This window comes from Vanellus vanellus (genome assembly GCF_965231255.1).
Source record: "Vanellus vanellus genome assembly, chromosome: 4".
In the NCBI taxonomy this organism is placed as follows: Eukaryota; Metazoa; Chordata; class Aves; order Charadriiformes; family Charadriidae; genus Vanellus; species Vanellus vanellus.
This window is the reverse complement of record NC_138909.1, coordinates 76460224-76478229: the sequence shown is the minus strand read 5'-3', so window position 1 is coordinate 76478229 and position 18006 is coordinate 76460224. Positions and strand designations below refer to the sequence as shown.

Genomic DNA, 18006 nt, shown 5'->3' with positions numbered 1-18006 from the left:
AACAAGAAGTTTCGATGTAAAGAAATTTGTACGCACAGATTCCTACTTCTCTCTGCTGCAAGAATGGACCGATTTTCTGAAGCTCCTGTGATCCCAGGTGCAAAGCACAGCCTCGTTACAGCTGTTACAGTTAATTTGCAGCTCCTGATGCACCTATAAACCTAGAGCATGTAGGAAGTGATAGATACCAGCGCAAGCTGTTCCTGGCATTCCTCAGGGAACTTTTAACAAATGTGAAGGTAAGTCAGTGAGTCCGGTGCAAGGTTTCCCATTGCTCTAGGAAGCTAAAAAGCTACCTGCCTCTTCTCTCACCAGGACTGCTTCCTTGCAAAGATGATGAAGATTGATGAGCCAGTGAATTCACCATTCCCAAGAGCTCTTCATACACTGTCCCTCATTGCGCTTGATAATCTTCAAAACAAAGGCTTTGGCTGCAGAAGAAAGCTTTGTTTCCACTTAGTTTAAATATATGAGGATGGCCATATGCAGAGCTTTACTTAGGCTACTGTCTGTCTTCATTTTCTCCTTCCTCCACGTGTTTACAGAAGAAGCGAATATAAACTTACTGCTTATGAGTAAAAACAATTAGTTCTATAACTCTTTATAACAAGACAGGACTCGGTTATCCTCCACATAAAAGAAGGTGCCAGGAAATCTGGCAAGTGAGGTCTGTTCCCTTTAGAGGCTGTCTCCTCATATTCTCTGAGATGACGCGAGGACAGGCGCAATTTAGAGAGCTTTGCAACAACTACTTTAAGAGCAACAGATGGAATTTTGGTAGGTGATGTGGAAAACTTGTTAGTAAATATTGTGGCAGCTGCAAAGTTTGGCAACTGACACTATTTAAAATAAATGAGTGTCAGAAAGCCTTGCAAATTTAACCTTATATTTATTTGTTTTTAAAGAGGGCTATTTCAGACTGTCTTAATAAAGGATTTCTGTGATAAAATTGCTCTGTGGCAGAGACAGTTAATAGCACTTATTTTACTGAGGATTAGGTCAGTTAGGGGCTACGTGTTTTTCATTTAGGGTTTCAGGGGGTTGTGGTGGCTTAGACTCATGTGTACAGATCCTTCTTCCTGAAGCTATATGCTGTTGCGGAGAGAGACTGCTTCATGTTGTTTATATTAGAACACTGATGTCTACTTCAAAAGATAAAGATTAGGATTCAGCAGATAATTTTTATCTTTCTAGCAAGTCACCCCGAGGACTCTGTCCTTAAAGGACATGCTGTTCACAGGCTCCATCCTTTTTTATTGTTCGTTGATAGCCTGAACATCAGCAGACTGCTGGTTGATAGACAAGAATTATTTTTTTTTGCCTGCACTTTTTCCTGAATTGCGTACTACGCATTAAAATAAGTTTTAAATAAGACTTGAATAAAAGAAAAAATGCTAGGGTTTTTTTTCCCGGGTTCCTGTCTTAGAGTATGGTTCCTTCTGTTGTATCGTGAAATGCACGAGTGTCTTAATTCCTAATGGTAGTCCACAAATGTAACTATGTATTCCTATTGCCAAGTTCGGCTCATGGGAATGAATGCAGTAGACAGTGTGAAGATGGGAAAAAATCCCCTATCTTCACATATTAAATAGGACAGAGGAAAAGAATTGAAAAGTGGTCTCACCTATCTGTTTTCTTAGCATCTAAAATGAAATTATAGTGGCATAAAAAGCTTTCAGTCTTTAGCTGTTTCCTTTGAAAGTTAAGAGGTCAAATTTGGCCCATGGAAACCCATTTTGACATACGACGTAAAAAAGCTAGACTTGTTCATCTTAGCTGGAGGTGAGTTGGCAGCAGACAATCAATCCTACTCAATTGCATGCACTCAGCTCCAAATTAAAATTGAATATTGGGAATATGTGTGTTTGGGGTGGAAGAGACCAGGAAGAGGCACATTCTTGTATATCCCGTGATACTATTACCCGAGTAGTGAAGTATATTATTGTGAGTTTCAGGAGTGACCACAGAAGCAGCAAATCAATAGTACCGCCTGCGATATTGGGAAATAAACTGGAAACTGAGTTATCTGCACCACCTCTTGTCCCCCAGGCAATGCCTAAGAGACACTTTGTTTTGGTATTTCATGAGCATTGGCTCTCACTGCAATGAAGACGAGTAATTTTTTGTCCAACTGATGCCTCTTGAAGTCTCTCCAAAAGCCTTGTTAGTGCCCTCCAGACTGGATGTTCAATATCCGCTGTTATTTAATTCTTAAATCTTTCCTGAGCAGAAGCTGTTAGTTGTGCTTGGAGGAGCGGAGGTTCTGCCACGTGGGACGCTTTGTTATTCCTGGAGCCTTCCTGTTTCTTGGGAAGTTTGAAGGCTCCTCAGCCTTACAGCCTGCATTTCATAGGGAAATGGGGATTTGATGCAAAAGGACAGTTTGTTTCTATTGGACACTAAGATTTTGCTATTGGAAATAATAATAACAACAACAATAATAAAAAAGATAGGGTATTAAAGTAAAAGTACTTAATTCATTTCTATCGGCTCTAGTTTTCAGCCCAGAGATCAAATTTGGCATAAGGGGCTTGGCAGATAATTTTCTTTTCCCCCAAGAATCTCAAAAAGGGGGGGACAATATGCGTTAAAAAAAAAACAACCTTAATTTTATGCTTGGGAAAACTGAACTAAAGAAGCATTTAGTGACTTTCCCATGGCAGGAAGTAAGTAACAGATTCAAAGACAAAACTCCAGCTTCCAGTTGAAGGTATTTTTTGCTGAAGCACAGCAAAATATTTGATAGCGCTGCATTGCAGATCAAAATATTTGTGGTAATTTTCTCAATTCAAATCTTTTGTGGTCTTACACAACTACAGCCAAGATACTATGAACACAGGAAAACCTATTCCAACTCTCTCTTCATTATTCCAGGCTTCAAAGAAGGAAGCTGTATCAACTTTTGGATGATTTGAGCAGTAAAACACAGTAATTTGGGCAACATTACAGTGTACGGTGGCATGGCAGATAAGACACTGCCACCTCCTGGGTATATTCTGCTAGTAAACATAATGCTGGTCAAAAATGAAATCAGAATAGCCTTTTGAGAACAAACTAAAACATTTATGCTCTTGCAGAGGAGCCCTACGTAAGCTGTGTTTTTTATGTCTAACCTCACTAATGAAGTTAACATTCAAAGTGTGTGAAATAGAGGTCAGAACCTCTGCAACCCAGCGCCCTGCAATAGGCTGTAAACACATCCCCGATCCCCAACCCGTTGTGTTGACACTCTGATAAATGCTTCCTATTTGTGCCTGGCTTAAATCACTCGGATTTATTGCAGTAGACCACGAGCTTTGTTTTGAAAAGAATTGGTTTGCTACTGGTTTTCATCCAATTTTCCCTCATTTTTTTCAGCTCAATGCGATGGCAAACAGAGCAGCAGGGAAGGGATATGAAAATGAAGACAACTACTCCAACATCAAGTTTCAATTCATAGGCATTGAGAACATCCATGTCATGAGAAACAGTCTGCAGAAAATGCTTGAAGGTAACACACTTCTTTATTGAAAACTAGAGGGAAGATTTGATCCTTAAGTCACAGAAATCAGGGTAACTGCTCTGAACTGCCCCATCCCTGGAAGTGTTCAAGACCAGGTTGGACAGGGCTTGGAGCAACCTGGTCTGGTGGAAGGTGTCCCTGCCATGGCAGGGAGGTTGGAACTAGGTGATCTTTAAGGTCCCTTCCCATCTAAACCATTCTATGGTTCTATGAAACCAGCAGCAGTGAAAACGGGTATGCCAAGAGAGCTTTGCCTAGTGTGCTGCATGTGGTTACCTGCTGGCTAATGGCACTTGTGCAATGGAGCATCATCGCAACTTGTGGGGATTTCCTCATTGTGCAAACACCGTCTTTCCTGGGTGAAATCCAGGTATCATTTACTTTAATGGCAAAATTCTTTTGACTTCAATGCACCTTACTTCTGCTACATCTTATTTTGTGGTTTACGGTTTGATGCTATAACAAGAAAAATCACTTATAGCTGACTGATGCGAGTGAAAAATACAGTAAATCTTTCTTTTAAGCTCAGAAAACCCATGGTTTGATTTCTTTTATGTGGTCAATAAGGTAGTCAGGCATTTTAGACTGTGAATTTTAATAGAAACTTACTCATGCCCTTTTTAGAGCATGTCACATCAGGTTTATTTATGAAACTCGCAGTCCAGGGGTGTAACCATTGAGCACCTTCATAATCCTATGGAAATTAATAATAATTGCTTTATAAATACTTATCAGTGTATAAATGAGCACATCTGTACTGCTATTTAATATTTTGAGTGCCTTACTGCTTAGAGGCCTTCTGGGAAAAGGGTAAGAATAAATAAGCCATCCTTGACCCTCAACAGCTTGTTGATTTTTAACAAGCAAACAGCAAATAGTGCTCACTCCACTCCACAGAGTCTCCGTATTCCCTTCATGTGTATCATCAACACCTTCTGTCACCTCCTGGATCAGCTTGATGTAGCTCATCCTTGACTTGACGCTCTGCCCGTGCTCTTTTATTCTTCATCTGTCTCCCATCGTTTATATGCAAATGCGAATTTTAGATCTAAGAATGGCTTATGTTTTCCATGACAGACCTGTGCTCTCCTTTCAAATAAGAGCGGTTTATAAAGCCAGCTGTAAAGTGTAATGCAGGTAGAACATACACTTTCTTCATGGCTTGTTTTGACTCTTAATTCCTTGGTGTAAGGGTCTCGGGAAGGAAAACAGAAGGATGTTTGGTTCACTCCAAAGTCTCGTTTGGCAAGGAGGGAGGCCGGGTGAATAAACCTGTCCCTTTATTTGTTCAGCTTGAGACCATCAAAGTCAAAACAGTAAACAGCCAGCCTGGCTGCATGGGACAGTGCTGTGTATTATTTTTGAGCCAAAAGTCCATGAAACAGGCCCCTGGCCCAAACTGACATGTAACAAGGTAATGTCTAATGCACTGAACACTCCAGCCTGCTTGGGGGGGGCATAACTTCTCAGCATCTATTTTTAAATGAGCCATACGCTCAAAACACCTGCTTTTTTCATTGGTTTTGTATTTGCTATGTTGAAATCTCATATTCAGCAACCTGGCTGATAAGATTAGAAATTAGAGAAGTTAAATCTGTGATTTCAAGCTCTTGAGGCTTTCAAGTGCTTTTTTTTTTTTTTTTTTTTTTTTCCTCTCCAAATCTCATGACTTTTAGTGTATGAGCAGGACTTTTCTCATGGAAGAGGCTGCATAGTTTTTCTGTTTTTCCATTCATAGTAGTGTCCCTTCCTCTGCTTCCCTTGTGGCCTTGAAAAGGGTATTTGTTACCCGACTTGCACATACGAAGGGAACCAGATCCAAAAGGCTGTCAAGGGTGATGATAACATGTTTAATATGGCTTTAAATTTTTATCAAGGAGTACTTAAACACACCTGGATTAATCTCTAAGGTAAAACATCACATTACACTACAAAGCATTACAAAATATGTCTGCTGCTCGTGATGTGTTGTGAGATGTTATAAGGTGCATAAAAACCTTTGAAAAGAGGTTGAAAACCGGGTTTGGTTTAATGGGTGCTGCATCGTGGCTTGGAAGTGTACGGCACGGAAAAGCGGACATTAGGACATAACGGGTCTGATGTGTAGCAGGAGCGCAAGGGCAATTTTATCCAACTTACTGGAATGAAGCAGATGTGAGGGTTGGAGGATCTTTTCCTGAGACTGCAGATTATTTTCAATATACAATTTGAAATAACTTCCAATGCTGAGGAAATTTGAATGAAAATTGATTATTCAGTTTTCCATTGGCAAATGCACTTATATTAGGAATGTTCATGTCAATGTTTCTTTAGGAAAAAGCCAAATATGTTAAATTATTGACATTATTGTAAGTATAAATTATTTGAGTAGGTAACAAAAATTTGGTTTCAGCTTTGTGATTTTACTGACTTGAATTTATTTTTACTGACTTTATTTATCTTAACTTTAACATGTATTGACTCTTGTATAATGTTATTTTGGCAAAATATATCAGCATTATAAAATGATTAAATCTGTAGGACGAGGAGAATTTTTTCAGAATATGCAAAAAATTTTGAGATTTGATTGTACTCTGGAAGTAAAATGCATTTCAACATGCTGGAATTTCCTTCCAGAAAAACACAAGTTTTACTTTTGTCTCTGCTGCCTCATATTGCTTTAGTATAGTATTGTTTTTGTTTTTTTTCCGCTTAGAGAGGTGTCTGTGAAGATCCCTGTGATAATTTTGATCCTGCGCACAACCTCCTTGAAATAATTTTTAATATTAGAAGGAAATGTTGCACAAGGCCTTTTCTCAGTAAAGGCTGAAGGGCTGACCGGGGCTGCTGTTTGGCAGTTGCGATGGGATGAGCTTGGCCGTCTGTCCAGGGGCCAACCAAGACTTAACCCCGGTTTGTTGTGCGTGGACATGATGACCCGACATGATCCCTCTCTGTATTTAAACAGCAAATATGAGCTTCTCCTCCCCTCGCACCAGGAGCAGTGGTTGCTGATGTAAGAGCAGCCCTCTGATCCTTGGACTTCAGTGACAGATCAGCCTGAAACAGAGCCTGAGGGTTTGGCCCATGACATTTACTCCTTCCTCTACCTATGGTCATCCTGCCAGAAATAGGGGAACTGGTCCAGCGTCCCACTCTGGTACCTGTGCTGCTGGAAGAGGCAGGTTCCACCGTGCATCCTGGTTCTTCCTCCCTTCCCGGGGACGGGAGCACAGCTGGATTGCTACAAGAACTGCCCGGGGGCTCTTGATTGTCCTGTGCCCACATAGCAGGTCTTGTTTCTCCAAGATTTTTGGTACCTTTTCTGCTGAGATGGAAACGCCTTTTCCCCTTAGGATAAGCCTCATAATTGAATTCATAATTGAACTCAGTATTAAGGTCCCGATCGGTGGCCAAAAATCATGTGAAATACACAGTGTATGCCTTCAGGACAGTCTGAACTTTGCTCAGTGAAGTGGTCGGTAAATATTGACCCTAATTTGGTAGTGGGAATGAGCAAAGCACTATTTCAGCCTTACCTTGGGCTTTTGTAAACAGAGACAGCAGCTTCAGCCAGAATTCAGCTACTAATTGGTCATGCTTCCATCTGCACAGGGGCATTAATCATGTGAAAAGCTGTTTGCTTTCACTGCCGCTATCTGTGCATTTTTATAAATATCCTTCAAAAATGACTTTTAAAATAACCATCTGGAAGAGGCCCTACGTCCAAAGATTGCAAGACTTTGTATGGACACATCAGGCTATTTTGCCCCTGAATTAAATGGATTTAAGACAGTCAGATACGTTCAGACGTGGTATAAACTCTGACTTCGGCTTGTAAAATTAAATTCCCATTAGACTGAAGGAGACTAAAATTATGCCACTGGCCATAATTAACAGACTCTTTTAGAAGATTTCCAGAGAACAAGAGACCTACTAAGGCACTACTAATTCACAGATCATACATTAACTCAGTAAAACCCATGACATTTCTCACTGTATTCCTGGAAGGAGTTTCACCAGTTAGTAGCTTGTTCCTTAATGCACAGTATAATTCTACAAAGATCAAAATGTGTGAATTATAGGATGAATAGTTGAAAAAGATTGCACCAAATATTGTTGAGTATTTCTTTGCTTGCTGGATTGAGGTATCTGAATTAGATTCTGATTGTCCTTTTTTTCTTCTGATGTCACAAACTCTGTAATATTAAAAAATAGACACTTGGCTGCAGCAGGATAGAAACTTAATGTTGTAAAAAGTGGGAATTGTTTTTTGGTTTTGTTCTTTTTTTTCTTTAGACATAGCATAGAGCTTGGGAAGTTTTCAGGAGAATATTTTCCTTGATGAATTATGAATTTTCCTCTCCATCAGAACACTTTCTGACTACAAGTGAAGTTCTGCTAAGGTTTCGTTAAGGGATGGAGAACTGTTGAGTGAATCGCTTTAACTCAAAGGCCACGGTCTGTGGTACGCTGAAGGCTGGGTTTGGTGGGGGGCAGCCCACCAAGCGTGGCTGGGAACAGGAGGCTGTGGCACCATTAAGGTGGCTGTCTGCCTGTCCGACAGCAGAAATTATATGCTTTCTGTTTCCAAGCCCTCATTAAAATACATATATACCTGTATAAACACATATTATACATATTTATATTATACGTGTATATACATGATCCTCTCTCAGGGGTTTGAAAACTTCACTCCCAACACAATTTTGGAAAATCTGTGCTTCATAGAAGGATGTATTTGGCAAACTGTTTGTAGCAGGCTTTGCAACAGCTTCTCTTTTTAACTTAAATCAACATATTGGGTGAAATTTGACCTAGCCCCGTTTCTTAAATATATGCTTTTTTTCAATGATAAAATTTGACTTTGAAGTAGCCGTTCTTTTCAAAAGATGAGTGTGTTACAGAGGGGACATCTGAAGAGATAACTCTTTGGTTAAACAGTCAGTGAAAGCTTAAGGGATCAAATTTCGGTAAATTTAAGATGTCGTCTGTTTTGCAGTTTGTGAGCTGAAATCACCTTCAATGAGTGACTTCCTGTGGGGCCTAGAAAACTCTGGCTGGCTGAAGCACATCAAGGCCATTATGGATGCCGGCATTTTTATTGCAAAGGTAAAGTCTGCAAGATGAGAACAAAACTTGGACTAACCAGATACAGAAAGTGAGGACCAAATTCTCTGCTTGTGGGTAACTTCTGTTATCTTCAGTGATGTATCTGGGGGGAAAAACCCATCTGGCAATGCTTCACGTATGAGGAGAGATGATTCTTAGGCGCTGTCGTGCGGACATTTTGCTAATATGGTAAAAAAAAAAGTTTGCGTTCTTTTCACTGAAGGATTCAGATGTACTAAAGCTTCTACTACCCTGTACCTTGTTATGCCAGGTATTGGAAGGTCCTTACTTTACTCCCCAGCAGTGATTGTCGCTGTTTCTTTCCCTGTTTCCCCTGCCTCCTCCACTGGTTTCTGGACGTGTTCTCTGGTGAAGGTTTCTGTTCGAGGACTACTTCTTCGCACAGTAGTTGTAATATAGGAATATTATCTACTGTGTTATCCCCTCTGAGTTATTTAGTGACCAACTAAATTAAACTGCTAAGACCAACTCCTGTGTATTACCATGGCCTAACTCTCTAGAAGCTTCTGCTCTTACATCCTCGAGAACTGATTCAGAAAACAGTTGTTGGCTTTCATAAGAAATTACGTCTCCTAATTCTACTCAAAGTAGGGCAGATTATTTGTCACTTACCAACAGGAGTTTTAATTTGATTACCCCCTTCCTTGTGCTCTGCCTTTTAATGTTTCAGTTGTTATTTTTGAGATTACTATTACAAATTCTTATAGGCCATTTTATTCACATGAATTTCCACATGCGACTGTGGGGATAAAACTTCACGGGTTTCCCTCCTCAGTAGCCGCTCATTTCTCTTGCTTTGCTTCTTCCTTCTCAGCAGGCAACCGTAGTTTCTTACGGCTGGGGGATAAATGCACATGTTATTATTTCTCCCAGGCCTACTCACTCTCATTCGCTTGTAGAAATCAGGTCATTTACATTAACTCCTGCCAACTTTTCCCCAGTGGCTAGTCTTAAAATACTGTCAAAAAAAAAAAAAATTATCCTTTGTCCGTATGTTTGCTAGCCTCCTGCCTCCTCAGACTGGCATTTTGACCCGTTCCTATTTGTACAGTTCCCAGTTCTGTTGTTGGTCTCCTGCCCCACAGGGGTTCTATTTTGGTAGAATTTACTTGTCTCTTGAGATAAACAGAGATAATTTATTATTATTCCTCGTTCCCTATTAAGCCCAAACTTAACTTAAATGTTTGTTTTTCTAAACAGTATCTTTCCTAACCTATTTTATTTCTCTACTTTCTAAATTTAATTCTCTTTAGAAATGACAAAGGCCAAACCCCTTAGAATTAAAAAAAACAAACCAACCTCAAGTTCCAAAAATAATGCAACACCAGACTTTGGAGAACTTGGTACGATCTCTTCTTTATTTTAGTTTACTTATAAAACGGGATCCTCTCTCCCCAGTTATTTTCATTAAAGACACTGATACAATCTTGCTTATTAGATATGGAAGTTTACTACTACCACAGGCTTCCCCACAAACCTTTAGAAGTTTGCTGGCAGTGTGCTGGAGTAACACCCACGCTAGCGCTGGCATGGGAAGCAGGCATTGCCGCTACTGACACCACCATTGAGATGAGAAATGAAGAGCCACGTTGCACGTATGGATGTTCTGTTGCTGATATGTGAGTGAGAGCATTAACGGCATCTGAATCTGCTTTAGGCAGTCGTCCCGCTCTGACAGATTGATGTATTTTAATTGAAACGGATCCCACGTTCCTCCTGGAGCGGAGCATAAACAGGTGATGCTGCAACCACCGTGTTGCATGGGATGGGATGAGATTAAGACTTTCCAAACGAGAGGAATAACGCTCAACATAATTCAAGAACATTGTGACAGAATTAAAAAAAAAGAACAAGGTTTCCCTGATCCCAGATTAATACTCTCTATATTGCGCTGTCTCGCTGTTCCTCTCTTACCATCGCCTCTCTCCCTACTTGTGAAGTTTCTGACTTTTTCCCGTGTCCTTAGGCTGTGGCTGAGGAAGGTGTGAGCGTGCTTGTTCACTGCTCTGACGGCTGGGACAGGACAGCCCAGGTTTGCTCTGTGGCGAGCCTTCTGTTGGATCCGTATTACAGAACTATGAAGGGATTCATGGTAAGCAGGTTCTCTTTCACAGGGTAAATAAAGTATTATGGCATCATTTAAGATTAATATCTTTGGTTTTAATGGAAAATAAACTTCCTTTATATATACCTTTTTCTTTTCTTTTCTTTTCTTTTCTTTTTTTTTAAGTAGGAAGGGAAGTTTTTCTTTGACTAAATTCTGGTCTCCCAGTTTCTGTATGACATGTTATAAAAGGTGGGGATCAGCTGGGCATCCATTTATATTTTTTTCCTAATCTTGACCAAGAAACTTCCTTGCAGCCCAAGGAACTTTCCTGCGAACAAGAGTTTGTATTCATTTTCAGGGATCAGTGGAGTTTTGAGTGTCGGAAGCGTGTGCTCCCTAGACGTTAGATTGCAATAAGCGGCTATGTTGGAAAATCTGTTCCTTTCCCAAGCAAATCAGCACTGGGAAAGCAGCTGGGAATGCTCCTCGAATTACTGGTCACACAAGAAAAAGATGTTTGAGATGTTTTTAGGTTGTATTTTAGAAAATGATGAATGAAGCTAATTGAAGCTGTGCTGAAATAGCGGCTTCCCATCTGCATCCATGAAGAGTGCTACTTGCTCTTGAGCTGGCAGCAGTGCTCATCGCTCATTATTTTTCTGCTTACTCTAAGAACTAACTGGGATTCCAATACTGTTTGTTTACACCACGCTGCCGCCTGCTTCAACACGTGTCAGCTCTGCTCCACAACACTGAATGCAATATTCTCATTTTAGGTGTTAATTGAAAAAGACTGGGTTTCCTTTGGTCACAAATTTAACCACAGGTAAGGCGGTGCTAAGGTTTTTCTATATCTGTTTTTATGTAGTCAGTATCCGCTGCCATTCCAATTTTATTTCCTTGTTGCCTTACAAAGCATATCAACACAATGCCCTCAGGAAACCGCCACACCCTTCTCTCCTGCTATAGAATTTAGCTGCCTGGAAAAATCAAAGTGAAATATTTCCTTATCTATGCACTCCACGACTGCTGTTGGGAATCCCAAGTGCTGGTCTTGCAGCTGCTACGAGCGCTGCCAGATCCATGGGGGAGGAAAGGGGTATGTATGTGGCTTGAGAAATCCCTTTGCACTCCAGCGGATCTTTCAGTAGTACCAGGGCTCCCCGCCGAAGGCCCTCCTCGGCAAAGTCTACGTCTTCCAGGACAGCACTTAATCTTAGGCATGTCTGTGACTTATCTGTTATGTAAAATATACTCTTCCTATTACACTCTGCTCTAACGAAAACAGTCGGATTTATTCAGAGGAGTCAGGTAAAGCGAAGCGGAAAGTCATCTATTTGGACAAGTTATTTTGTATACTCATTATGTAAATGCTACAATGTAATCAAAAAGTTTGAAGACTTTACATACTTAAACATGGATAAATATCCACATTTTCTTTCTTTCCTGTATTTCCTTTTAGTTTCTGTAAAAATAAAAAATGCAATTTTTATATTGGAGGTTAATTACATTATATTGCTTGATTTGAATATAAATATGTTCTAATTTCAGAAAAACACAACAAAACTTTCAAGAAATCTGTGCAGCTCCACACCACCTGTGAAATTCCAGCAGGAATTACTACATTTAATACAATACTGTCAGCTGTCTGTTATTATCGGTGGTGCAAGATACTGTGAAATGTAATCACCACTGATAGCTTTGGTTTGCAGTACAATATTGCTGTATTTTCTGTGATGTGTAATAATAGTAGAATTAGAAGTTTCGATTTTAGATGTTTATGGAATTCCACGTTGTTGGCGTGTATATATGTACATATATATATACACACGCCCCCACACTAGGCAAGCAGAATAATTGATTGAAAATGCTTCTTCCTATTACGTAGACTTATACCGTCTTTTTTTTTTACTTCTATGTGTATTGTATTTCCAGGCTTCAAAGAGACATTTTTATAGACTAAAAGTTTGATGTTCCCTTGAGTCACAGTAGCATGTAAACATTTCCCACTTTCTAAAAATTTCACCAAGAGAGGGCAGCTTTAAACTGTTTTCTGCCAAGGTTATTTTGTTCCTCTCCTGCTCGGTTTTCTGGTTTTGGGAATGGGCTGCCATTAAGCGACTGTCTAAGAGATGGTTTTGTCATTAAGTCATTGCAGTCGTTCTTATGATGACCTATGTTACTGTGGTATAACTTTATATTAATAGCGTTAAAACACAGCTATGCAGCAGCCAGGTGTTAGTAGCTGTAAGGCAACGAGACACCTGTAAAAGTTGTAGGTTTTTTTTCATTTGTATTTGATAAATTCTGCTTTCATTCTACTCCATGAATCTTGCATCATTTTTGTAAGTAAAAAAAAATACATTAGTAGTTGAGAGCTTAGAAATGAATGCCTGTGATGTAATTTGCACGCTTAAAGTGAGGGGGTTGTTTTCATTAGTGTTAATCCCATTTCTCTAGAGATTTCAGGCTATAATTGAATGTATCTTGCCTTGTTTCAGGTATGGCAATTTGGATGGAGATCCGAAGGAGATATCCCCCGTTATTGACCAGTTCATCGAGTGTGTTTGGCAATTAATGGAACAGTTTCCTTGTGCCTTTGAATTCAATGAGAGATTCCTCATCCACATACAGCATCATATCTATTCCTGCCAGTTTGGGAATTTCCTGTGTAACAGCCAGAAGGAGAGACGAGAGCTGAAGTATGAAAGTCTTTTCTTTAGGAGCGTATTTCTATATACAGTAGCATACCATACCCCAGCGTGTGGGGTCTGTGGGTGGTGTCGGCTGTAGGAGTCGGGCATTTGCCCGTCTACATGTACGTGCTCGCGCACGGCGCGGGGTGCAGCGTAGAATTCTTGGCTGACATCTTCTGGCAGTGCAGATTAGTACCGAAAAAAGTTGATCCTCTGCGCTGTGGCTCTGCTGGGAGTGTAATCCTCGGTGTGCGTGACAGGGATTAGTGAGGACTGACAAGAGCATTAGCCCTCCAGCCCTGCCGCCCTGCCTTTACTGCAGCAGCACCACCACACAAGGCAAGCTGGCACTGTGGCTCCAATACAAGACGAAATTAACTCCAGTTAAGTTCTCAGTTTAAGTCACTGCTCTTCTGTCTTTCAACCTGTCTTCACATCTCATGTCAGGACACTTTTGTCCTGATCTCTCAGCTACTTTCTCATATGATTCTATGAACAGCCTTTTTCTCTGGTAGCCCTCCCTAGGACTGACTCAGCAAACTACCCGGCTGATGTCTGGCCCCAAAGCAATTATGAATTAATCTGCCTCAGGCCCAAACAGAGACAATAACATCATTCCTGGCAGCGCTGATGTTGGTATCTGCTTCCTGGGGCCCCGGCTCCTCAGGTGCATCATGGTACCCACCACTTTTCTCGTGCATCTGGGCCGTGCCAGCAGTAGTGACCAGAGGAAGGTGGGAGTTACTGCCTCCTGCTGCCATTTGGTCCCTTCCACTGCTCAAATGCAGAGCAGCCTCAGTGCCACAGTCCATTTAAAACCAAAACCTTAACGGGTCATCATATCCCAAGACCTAACTGCATGAGAAATTGCAGCTCGATGGTGTCAGAGTGCTTTTACATGTGGGGATCCCTTTGGTGTAGAGATCGGTCTGAAAGCTGATGTTATGGAAGTGATCTCCATCCTGCCAAGGAACCCGCCTCTGCACCTTCTCTCTCCAGCTGCCCTGGCTGTATGGGAAATGGATTGGATTTTGCCTTTAGTGACCAAACAAAAGAATATGGGTCTCTGTTCTTCTATATTTATAACTTAAGTCTAATTCTGTTAAGGAAGTATAAAGCTGATTGTAAACAAGTAGTATAGAGCACTAGAACGTCGCATCTAAGCTTTAGCTGTACCTGAATTGTAGTAGAGAATTTAATATCTTTTTATCTAATATCTTTTTTTTTTTTCAGAATCCAAGAAAGAACATATTCATTGTGGGCTCACTTGTGGAAAAATCGTGCCGATTACTTGAATCCTTTGTACAGACCAGACCACAGTCAAACCCAGGGGACCCTGCGCCCACAGATGGCTCCATGCAACTTCTTGTACAAGTAGGTAGTACTACTTGCTACTGAGATTTGTAGGATGTGTTAGTGCAGAAGAGAGTGCCTTTGTATTTAAGTATTTCTCGTTCCATGCTTATAGAGAGTAAATTCAGTCTCAGATGCAATGGGTTTGTTCCCTGTGTGCTCACTGTCAGCCAACACCTCTGCACCATTCCACAACAGAGTATTAGTCTGAAAAGAAGCTTAAGATTAAAGCTATATTGATAGTTGTGTGTCCTAATTTCATGGTTACCCGCTTCTTCCTGAGAAATGCCTCTTTCCATTCTGTTCTCGTCTGTGGTTTCTAAATCTAAAGTTGCTTCAGCTTCTTCCATTCCAAGATTTTGTGATGTTTATTTGGATCAACTGGTGTCAAAAATAAAAAGGGACATTTCAAGAAACCGTATGGTGTTATTGCTAAAACAAATGTTTAGGAAACAAAAAGCAGACTTTCCCCATGTTGTCATTATAACTCGAAGTATATACAGTAAGTTTTACTTGATATTTTAATGTAACAAAATATAATTTCAGAAATGCTACTATTGACATTCTGACGAGTAATTAATTGTGCCATTAATCTTAACAAGCTTAAGGAGAACTTGAATTCTTTCACATTTTTCACACCTACCATTCCAGGTCACATCCACTTTAAAACAATTTAAAAATAGTCATTAATTGTATTTTTTCAGATAGTGGGATTTATAAAAGAAGTACTGATAGGACTACTCATCCCATGGAGGAACTGCACTGTTGATTTTAATGGAATTACTTGGGTGGGTAAAGATATCCAAGCATGAGCTATTAGATGATAAACTTAAGGGGGAATGTAACTTAAATAGTATACATTTGGGGCAGGACTAATAAACCACCAAGGAGCACACACATGCATCGAAAATATCCATCAGCTACTTGGCCGGACAGCTGCAGCTGAGGGCAGGTCTCTTGCTTACTTAACCTGTCTGGTGAACTACTTACAGACCCAGAGTCTGGCTGCGGCCACGTATGGCCGGGAAGACAGAAGACAGGAGGAGTGCTAGAGTAAGCTATGGACTTATAGTTCGAGTCCTTTCCTCCTGAAAATGAAAAATCAACTCAGCTGTTTAACTAAAGGTTTGTCAAATAACTCATAGAACCATAGAATGGTTAGTTGGGAAGGGTCCTTAAACCCCCCTGCCACGGGCAGGGACACCTCCCACCAGCCCAGGTTGCTCAAAGCCCCATCCAGCCTGGCCTTGAACACCTCCAGGGATGGGGCAGCCACAGCTTCTCTGGGCAACCTGGGCCAGGGGCTCACCGCTTGTTCCATAGAACAGGAAGAGAACTTGCCAACACATATGCTGTATGCAATTTCGATAAGCCAGTTTAAAATGTCAGTTGACATTTTAAGAGAACAGGACATCATACTACTTTTTACTGCTGATTTTTAACTCTTCTTTACAGGGGAAAGAAACCTGTTAACTAGCTGCACCTCGCCCCTTCCCCTCCTCCCCCCCCCCCCCCCCCCCCCCGAGTCCCAGAGAAAACCAAGCATACAGGATTTCAAAATTGACTTAATGGGAAGTTAAACAATGGTTGAGAACTAGGATTATGAAAAACTGTCTTTAATCTTAGCTGTTTTATAGCTGCCATTGATCTAAAGCCCATAGTGTAGAACAAGAAAATAATACAGCAAAAGTTTGCGTTTGGTGAACCACCCTCAGCCATATGATCTAAGTCAAAGGCACCTTCACTTTTCTTTCTATTGTGTATCAGAATTGGTTCAAGCTGTGTATGTCGGCAGAGTTGCATCTTCAGGACAGAGCCACTGCAAATGAACCATAAATCTTACCAAATATTCGATGAACTTATGTGTGTGCACTCTAATGATGACTAATCCATGGATGGATCATTTAGGACAACGTGTGTCTGGAAAAAAACAAATGTGTATTTAAGTCTTCTGAGGCCACCTCACCAAATGAGAAAATTGCTGACCTTCCCGTCAATTCCAGGTTCTGGAGTGGTATGTACAACCGCTTTGAAAAGGGGCTGCATCCTCGACAGTCAGTTACTGATTATCTGATGGCAGTGAAAGAAGAAACTCAGCAGCTGGAAGAAGAGCTGGAGGTCTTAAGAGAGGTAATAAACACTTGATCTCAATGCCCCAGACTTAACTGATGGTAAATGAAACCCAACTCCATACGCTGCGGAGTCCCCTGCATGCTACATCCTTTTCCAGCATGAGGATGTTCAGCCGTCATCTTTGTTCTCACATAAATTATGATGAATGTTTTGCACTTAAGACACAACAGTGGACTTTTGTCTTTAGGGATAAAATTTCACCCACGTTGGCGCACAAGTACTACTCCTGAAAGAAATTTTATATCCTTCTATAACGCCAAAGGCATTGTAACTCAGAGGGATGATGTAATTCAGCATTGGTTTGTGATAAATTCTGCACTTCTCATACTCCATAAATGCAAATAAGCAGTTTTAAAGACTGCCAATTGCACTTGGGCTCTGAACTTTGTTTCTTTCTTTTTTTAAAAGGCAAAGACACATAAAAGGATTACCGGGTCCTACATGCGTCCATGTAACATATAATGTTTCCTTTATTTCAGAGACTGGCAAATCTTCAGAAATCCCAACTAAATGATAATAAAGTCAAGACTAAGCAACAAGACCGAAGCAAACAGTTCGGGCTTTCTACTTCCAACAACAGTTTAGCTAACACTCCCCAGGAGTATAGCAGCGATCTGAAATCATTCCCATCCCGGAGCCCTTCGCAAGGGGACGAAGAAGATTCAGCCCTGATTTTGACACAGGACAACCTGAAAAGCTCTGATCCCGACCTCTCAGCTAACAGCGATCAGGAGTCTGGGGTGGAGGACTTAAGCTGCAGGTCCCCGAGTGGGGGTGGCTGCTTGCCTAGTGAAGACAGTGGCAAGGATTCAGATGAGGCTGTATTTCTGGCAGTCTGAAACACCTTCACGACAGCAAGGATCCAGGGGGAGCTGAGTCTCTTGCAGCCGGGAATGGCATCTTTTCATTGAATGAGGAATGGGAGTGGACTGTGGTCTAAAGGAATAATCCAAAGAAAGGGAACTGTGCAATTGTGTGAGCAAGGGTCTAAGCAGAACAAGCCATTATTAGTTTTAAGACATAATGCTAAAGAAAGGTAATATCTGCTATTATATTCAGTTAAGCCAATGTGGTATTTGTTTTGACTTTATCAATGCTGTACATAATTATTCCTTACTTTGTACATTTCCGTAATTATTTATTGTACAAAGTAATAGTTCTCC

At 40.8% G+C, this 18006-nt stretch overlaps 1 protein-coding gene across 1 annotated transcript in view; it reads left to right on the top strand.

Moving 5' to 3' along the window:
• Positions 1-17682, top strand: part of MTMR7 (myotubularin related protein 7) — a gene marked incomplete at both ends in the record, with an annotated part of 49853 nt that extends 32171 nt beyond the window's left edge. The window contains 8 exons of the mRNA XM_082482903.1: positions 3358-3490; positions 8484-8593; positions 10581-10706; positions 11438-11487; positions 13163-13363; positions 14591-14731; positions 16714-16840; positions 17323-17682. Coding sequence (XP_082339029.1) covers positions 3358-3490; positions 8484-8593; positions 10581-10706; positions 11438-11487; positions 13163-13363; positions 14591-14731; positions 16714-16840; positions 17323-17682 — 1248 coding nt within the window. The remainder of the gene's footprint in view (positions 1-3357; positions 3491-8483; positions 8594-10580; positions 10707-11437; positions 11488-13162; positions 13364-14590; positions 14732-16713; positions 16841-17322) is intronic.
• Between the last annotated feature and the right edge of the window lie 324 nt (positions 17683-18006).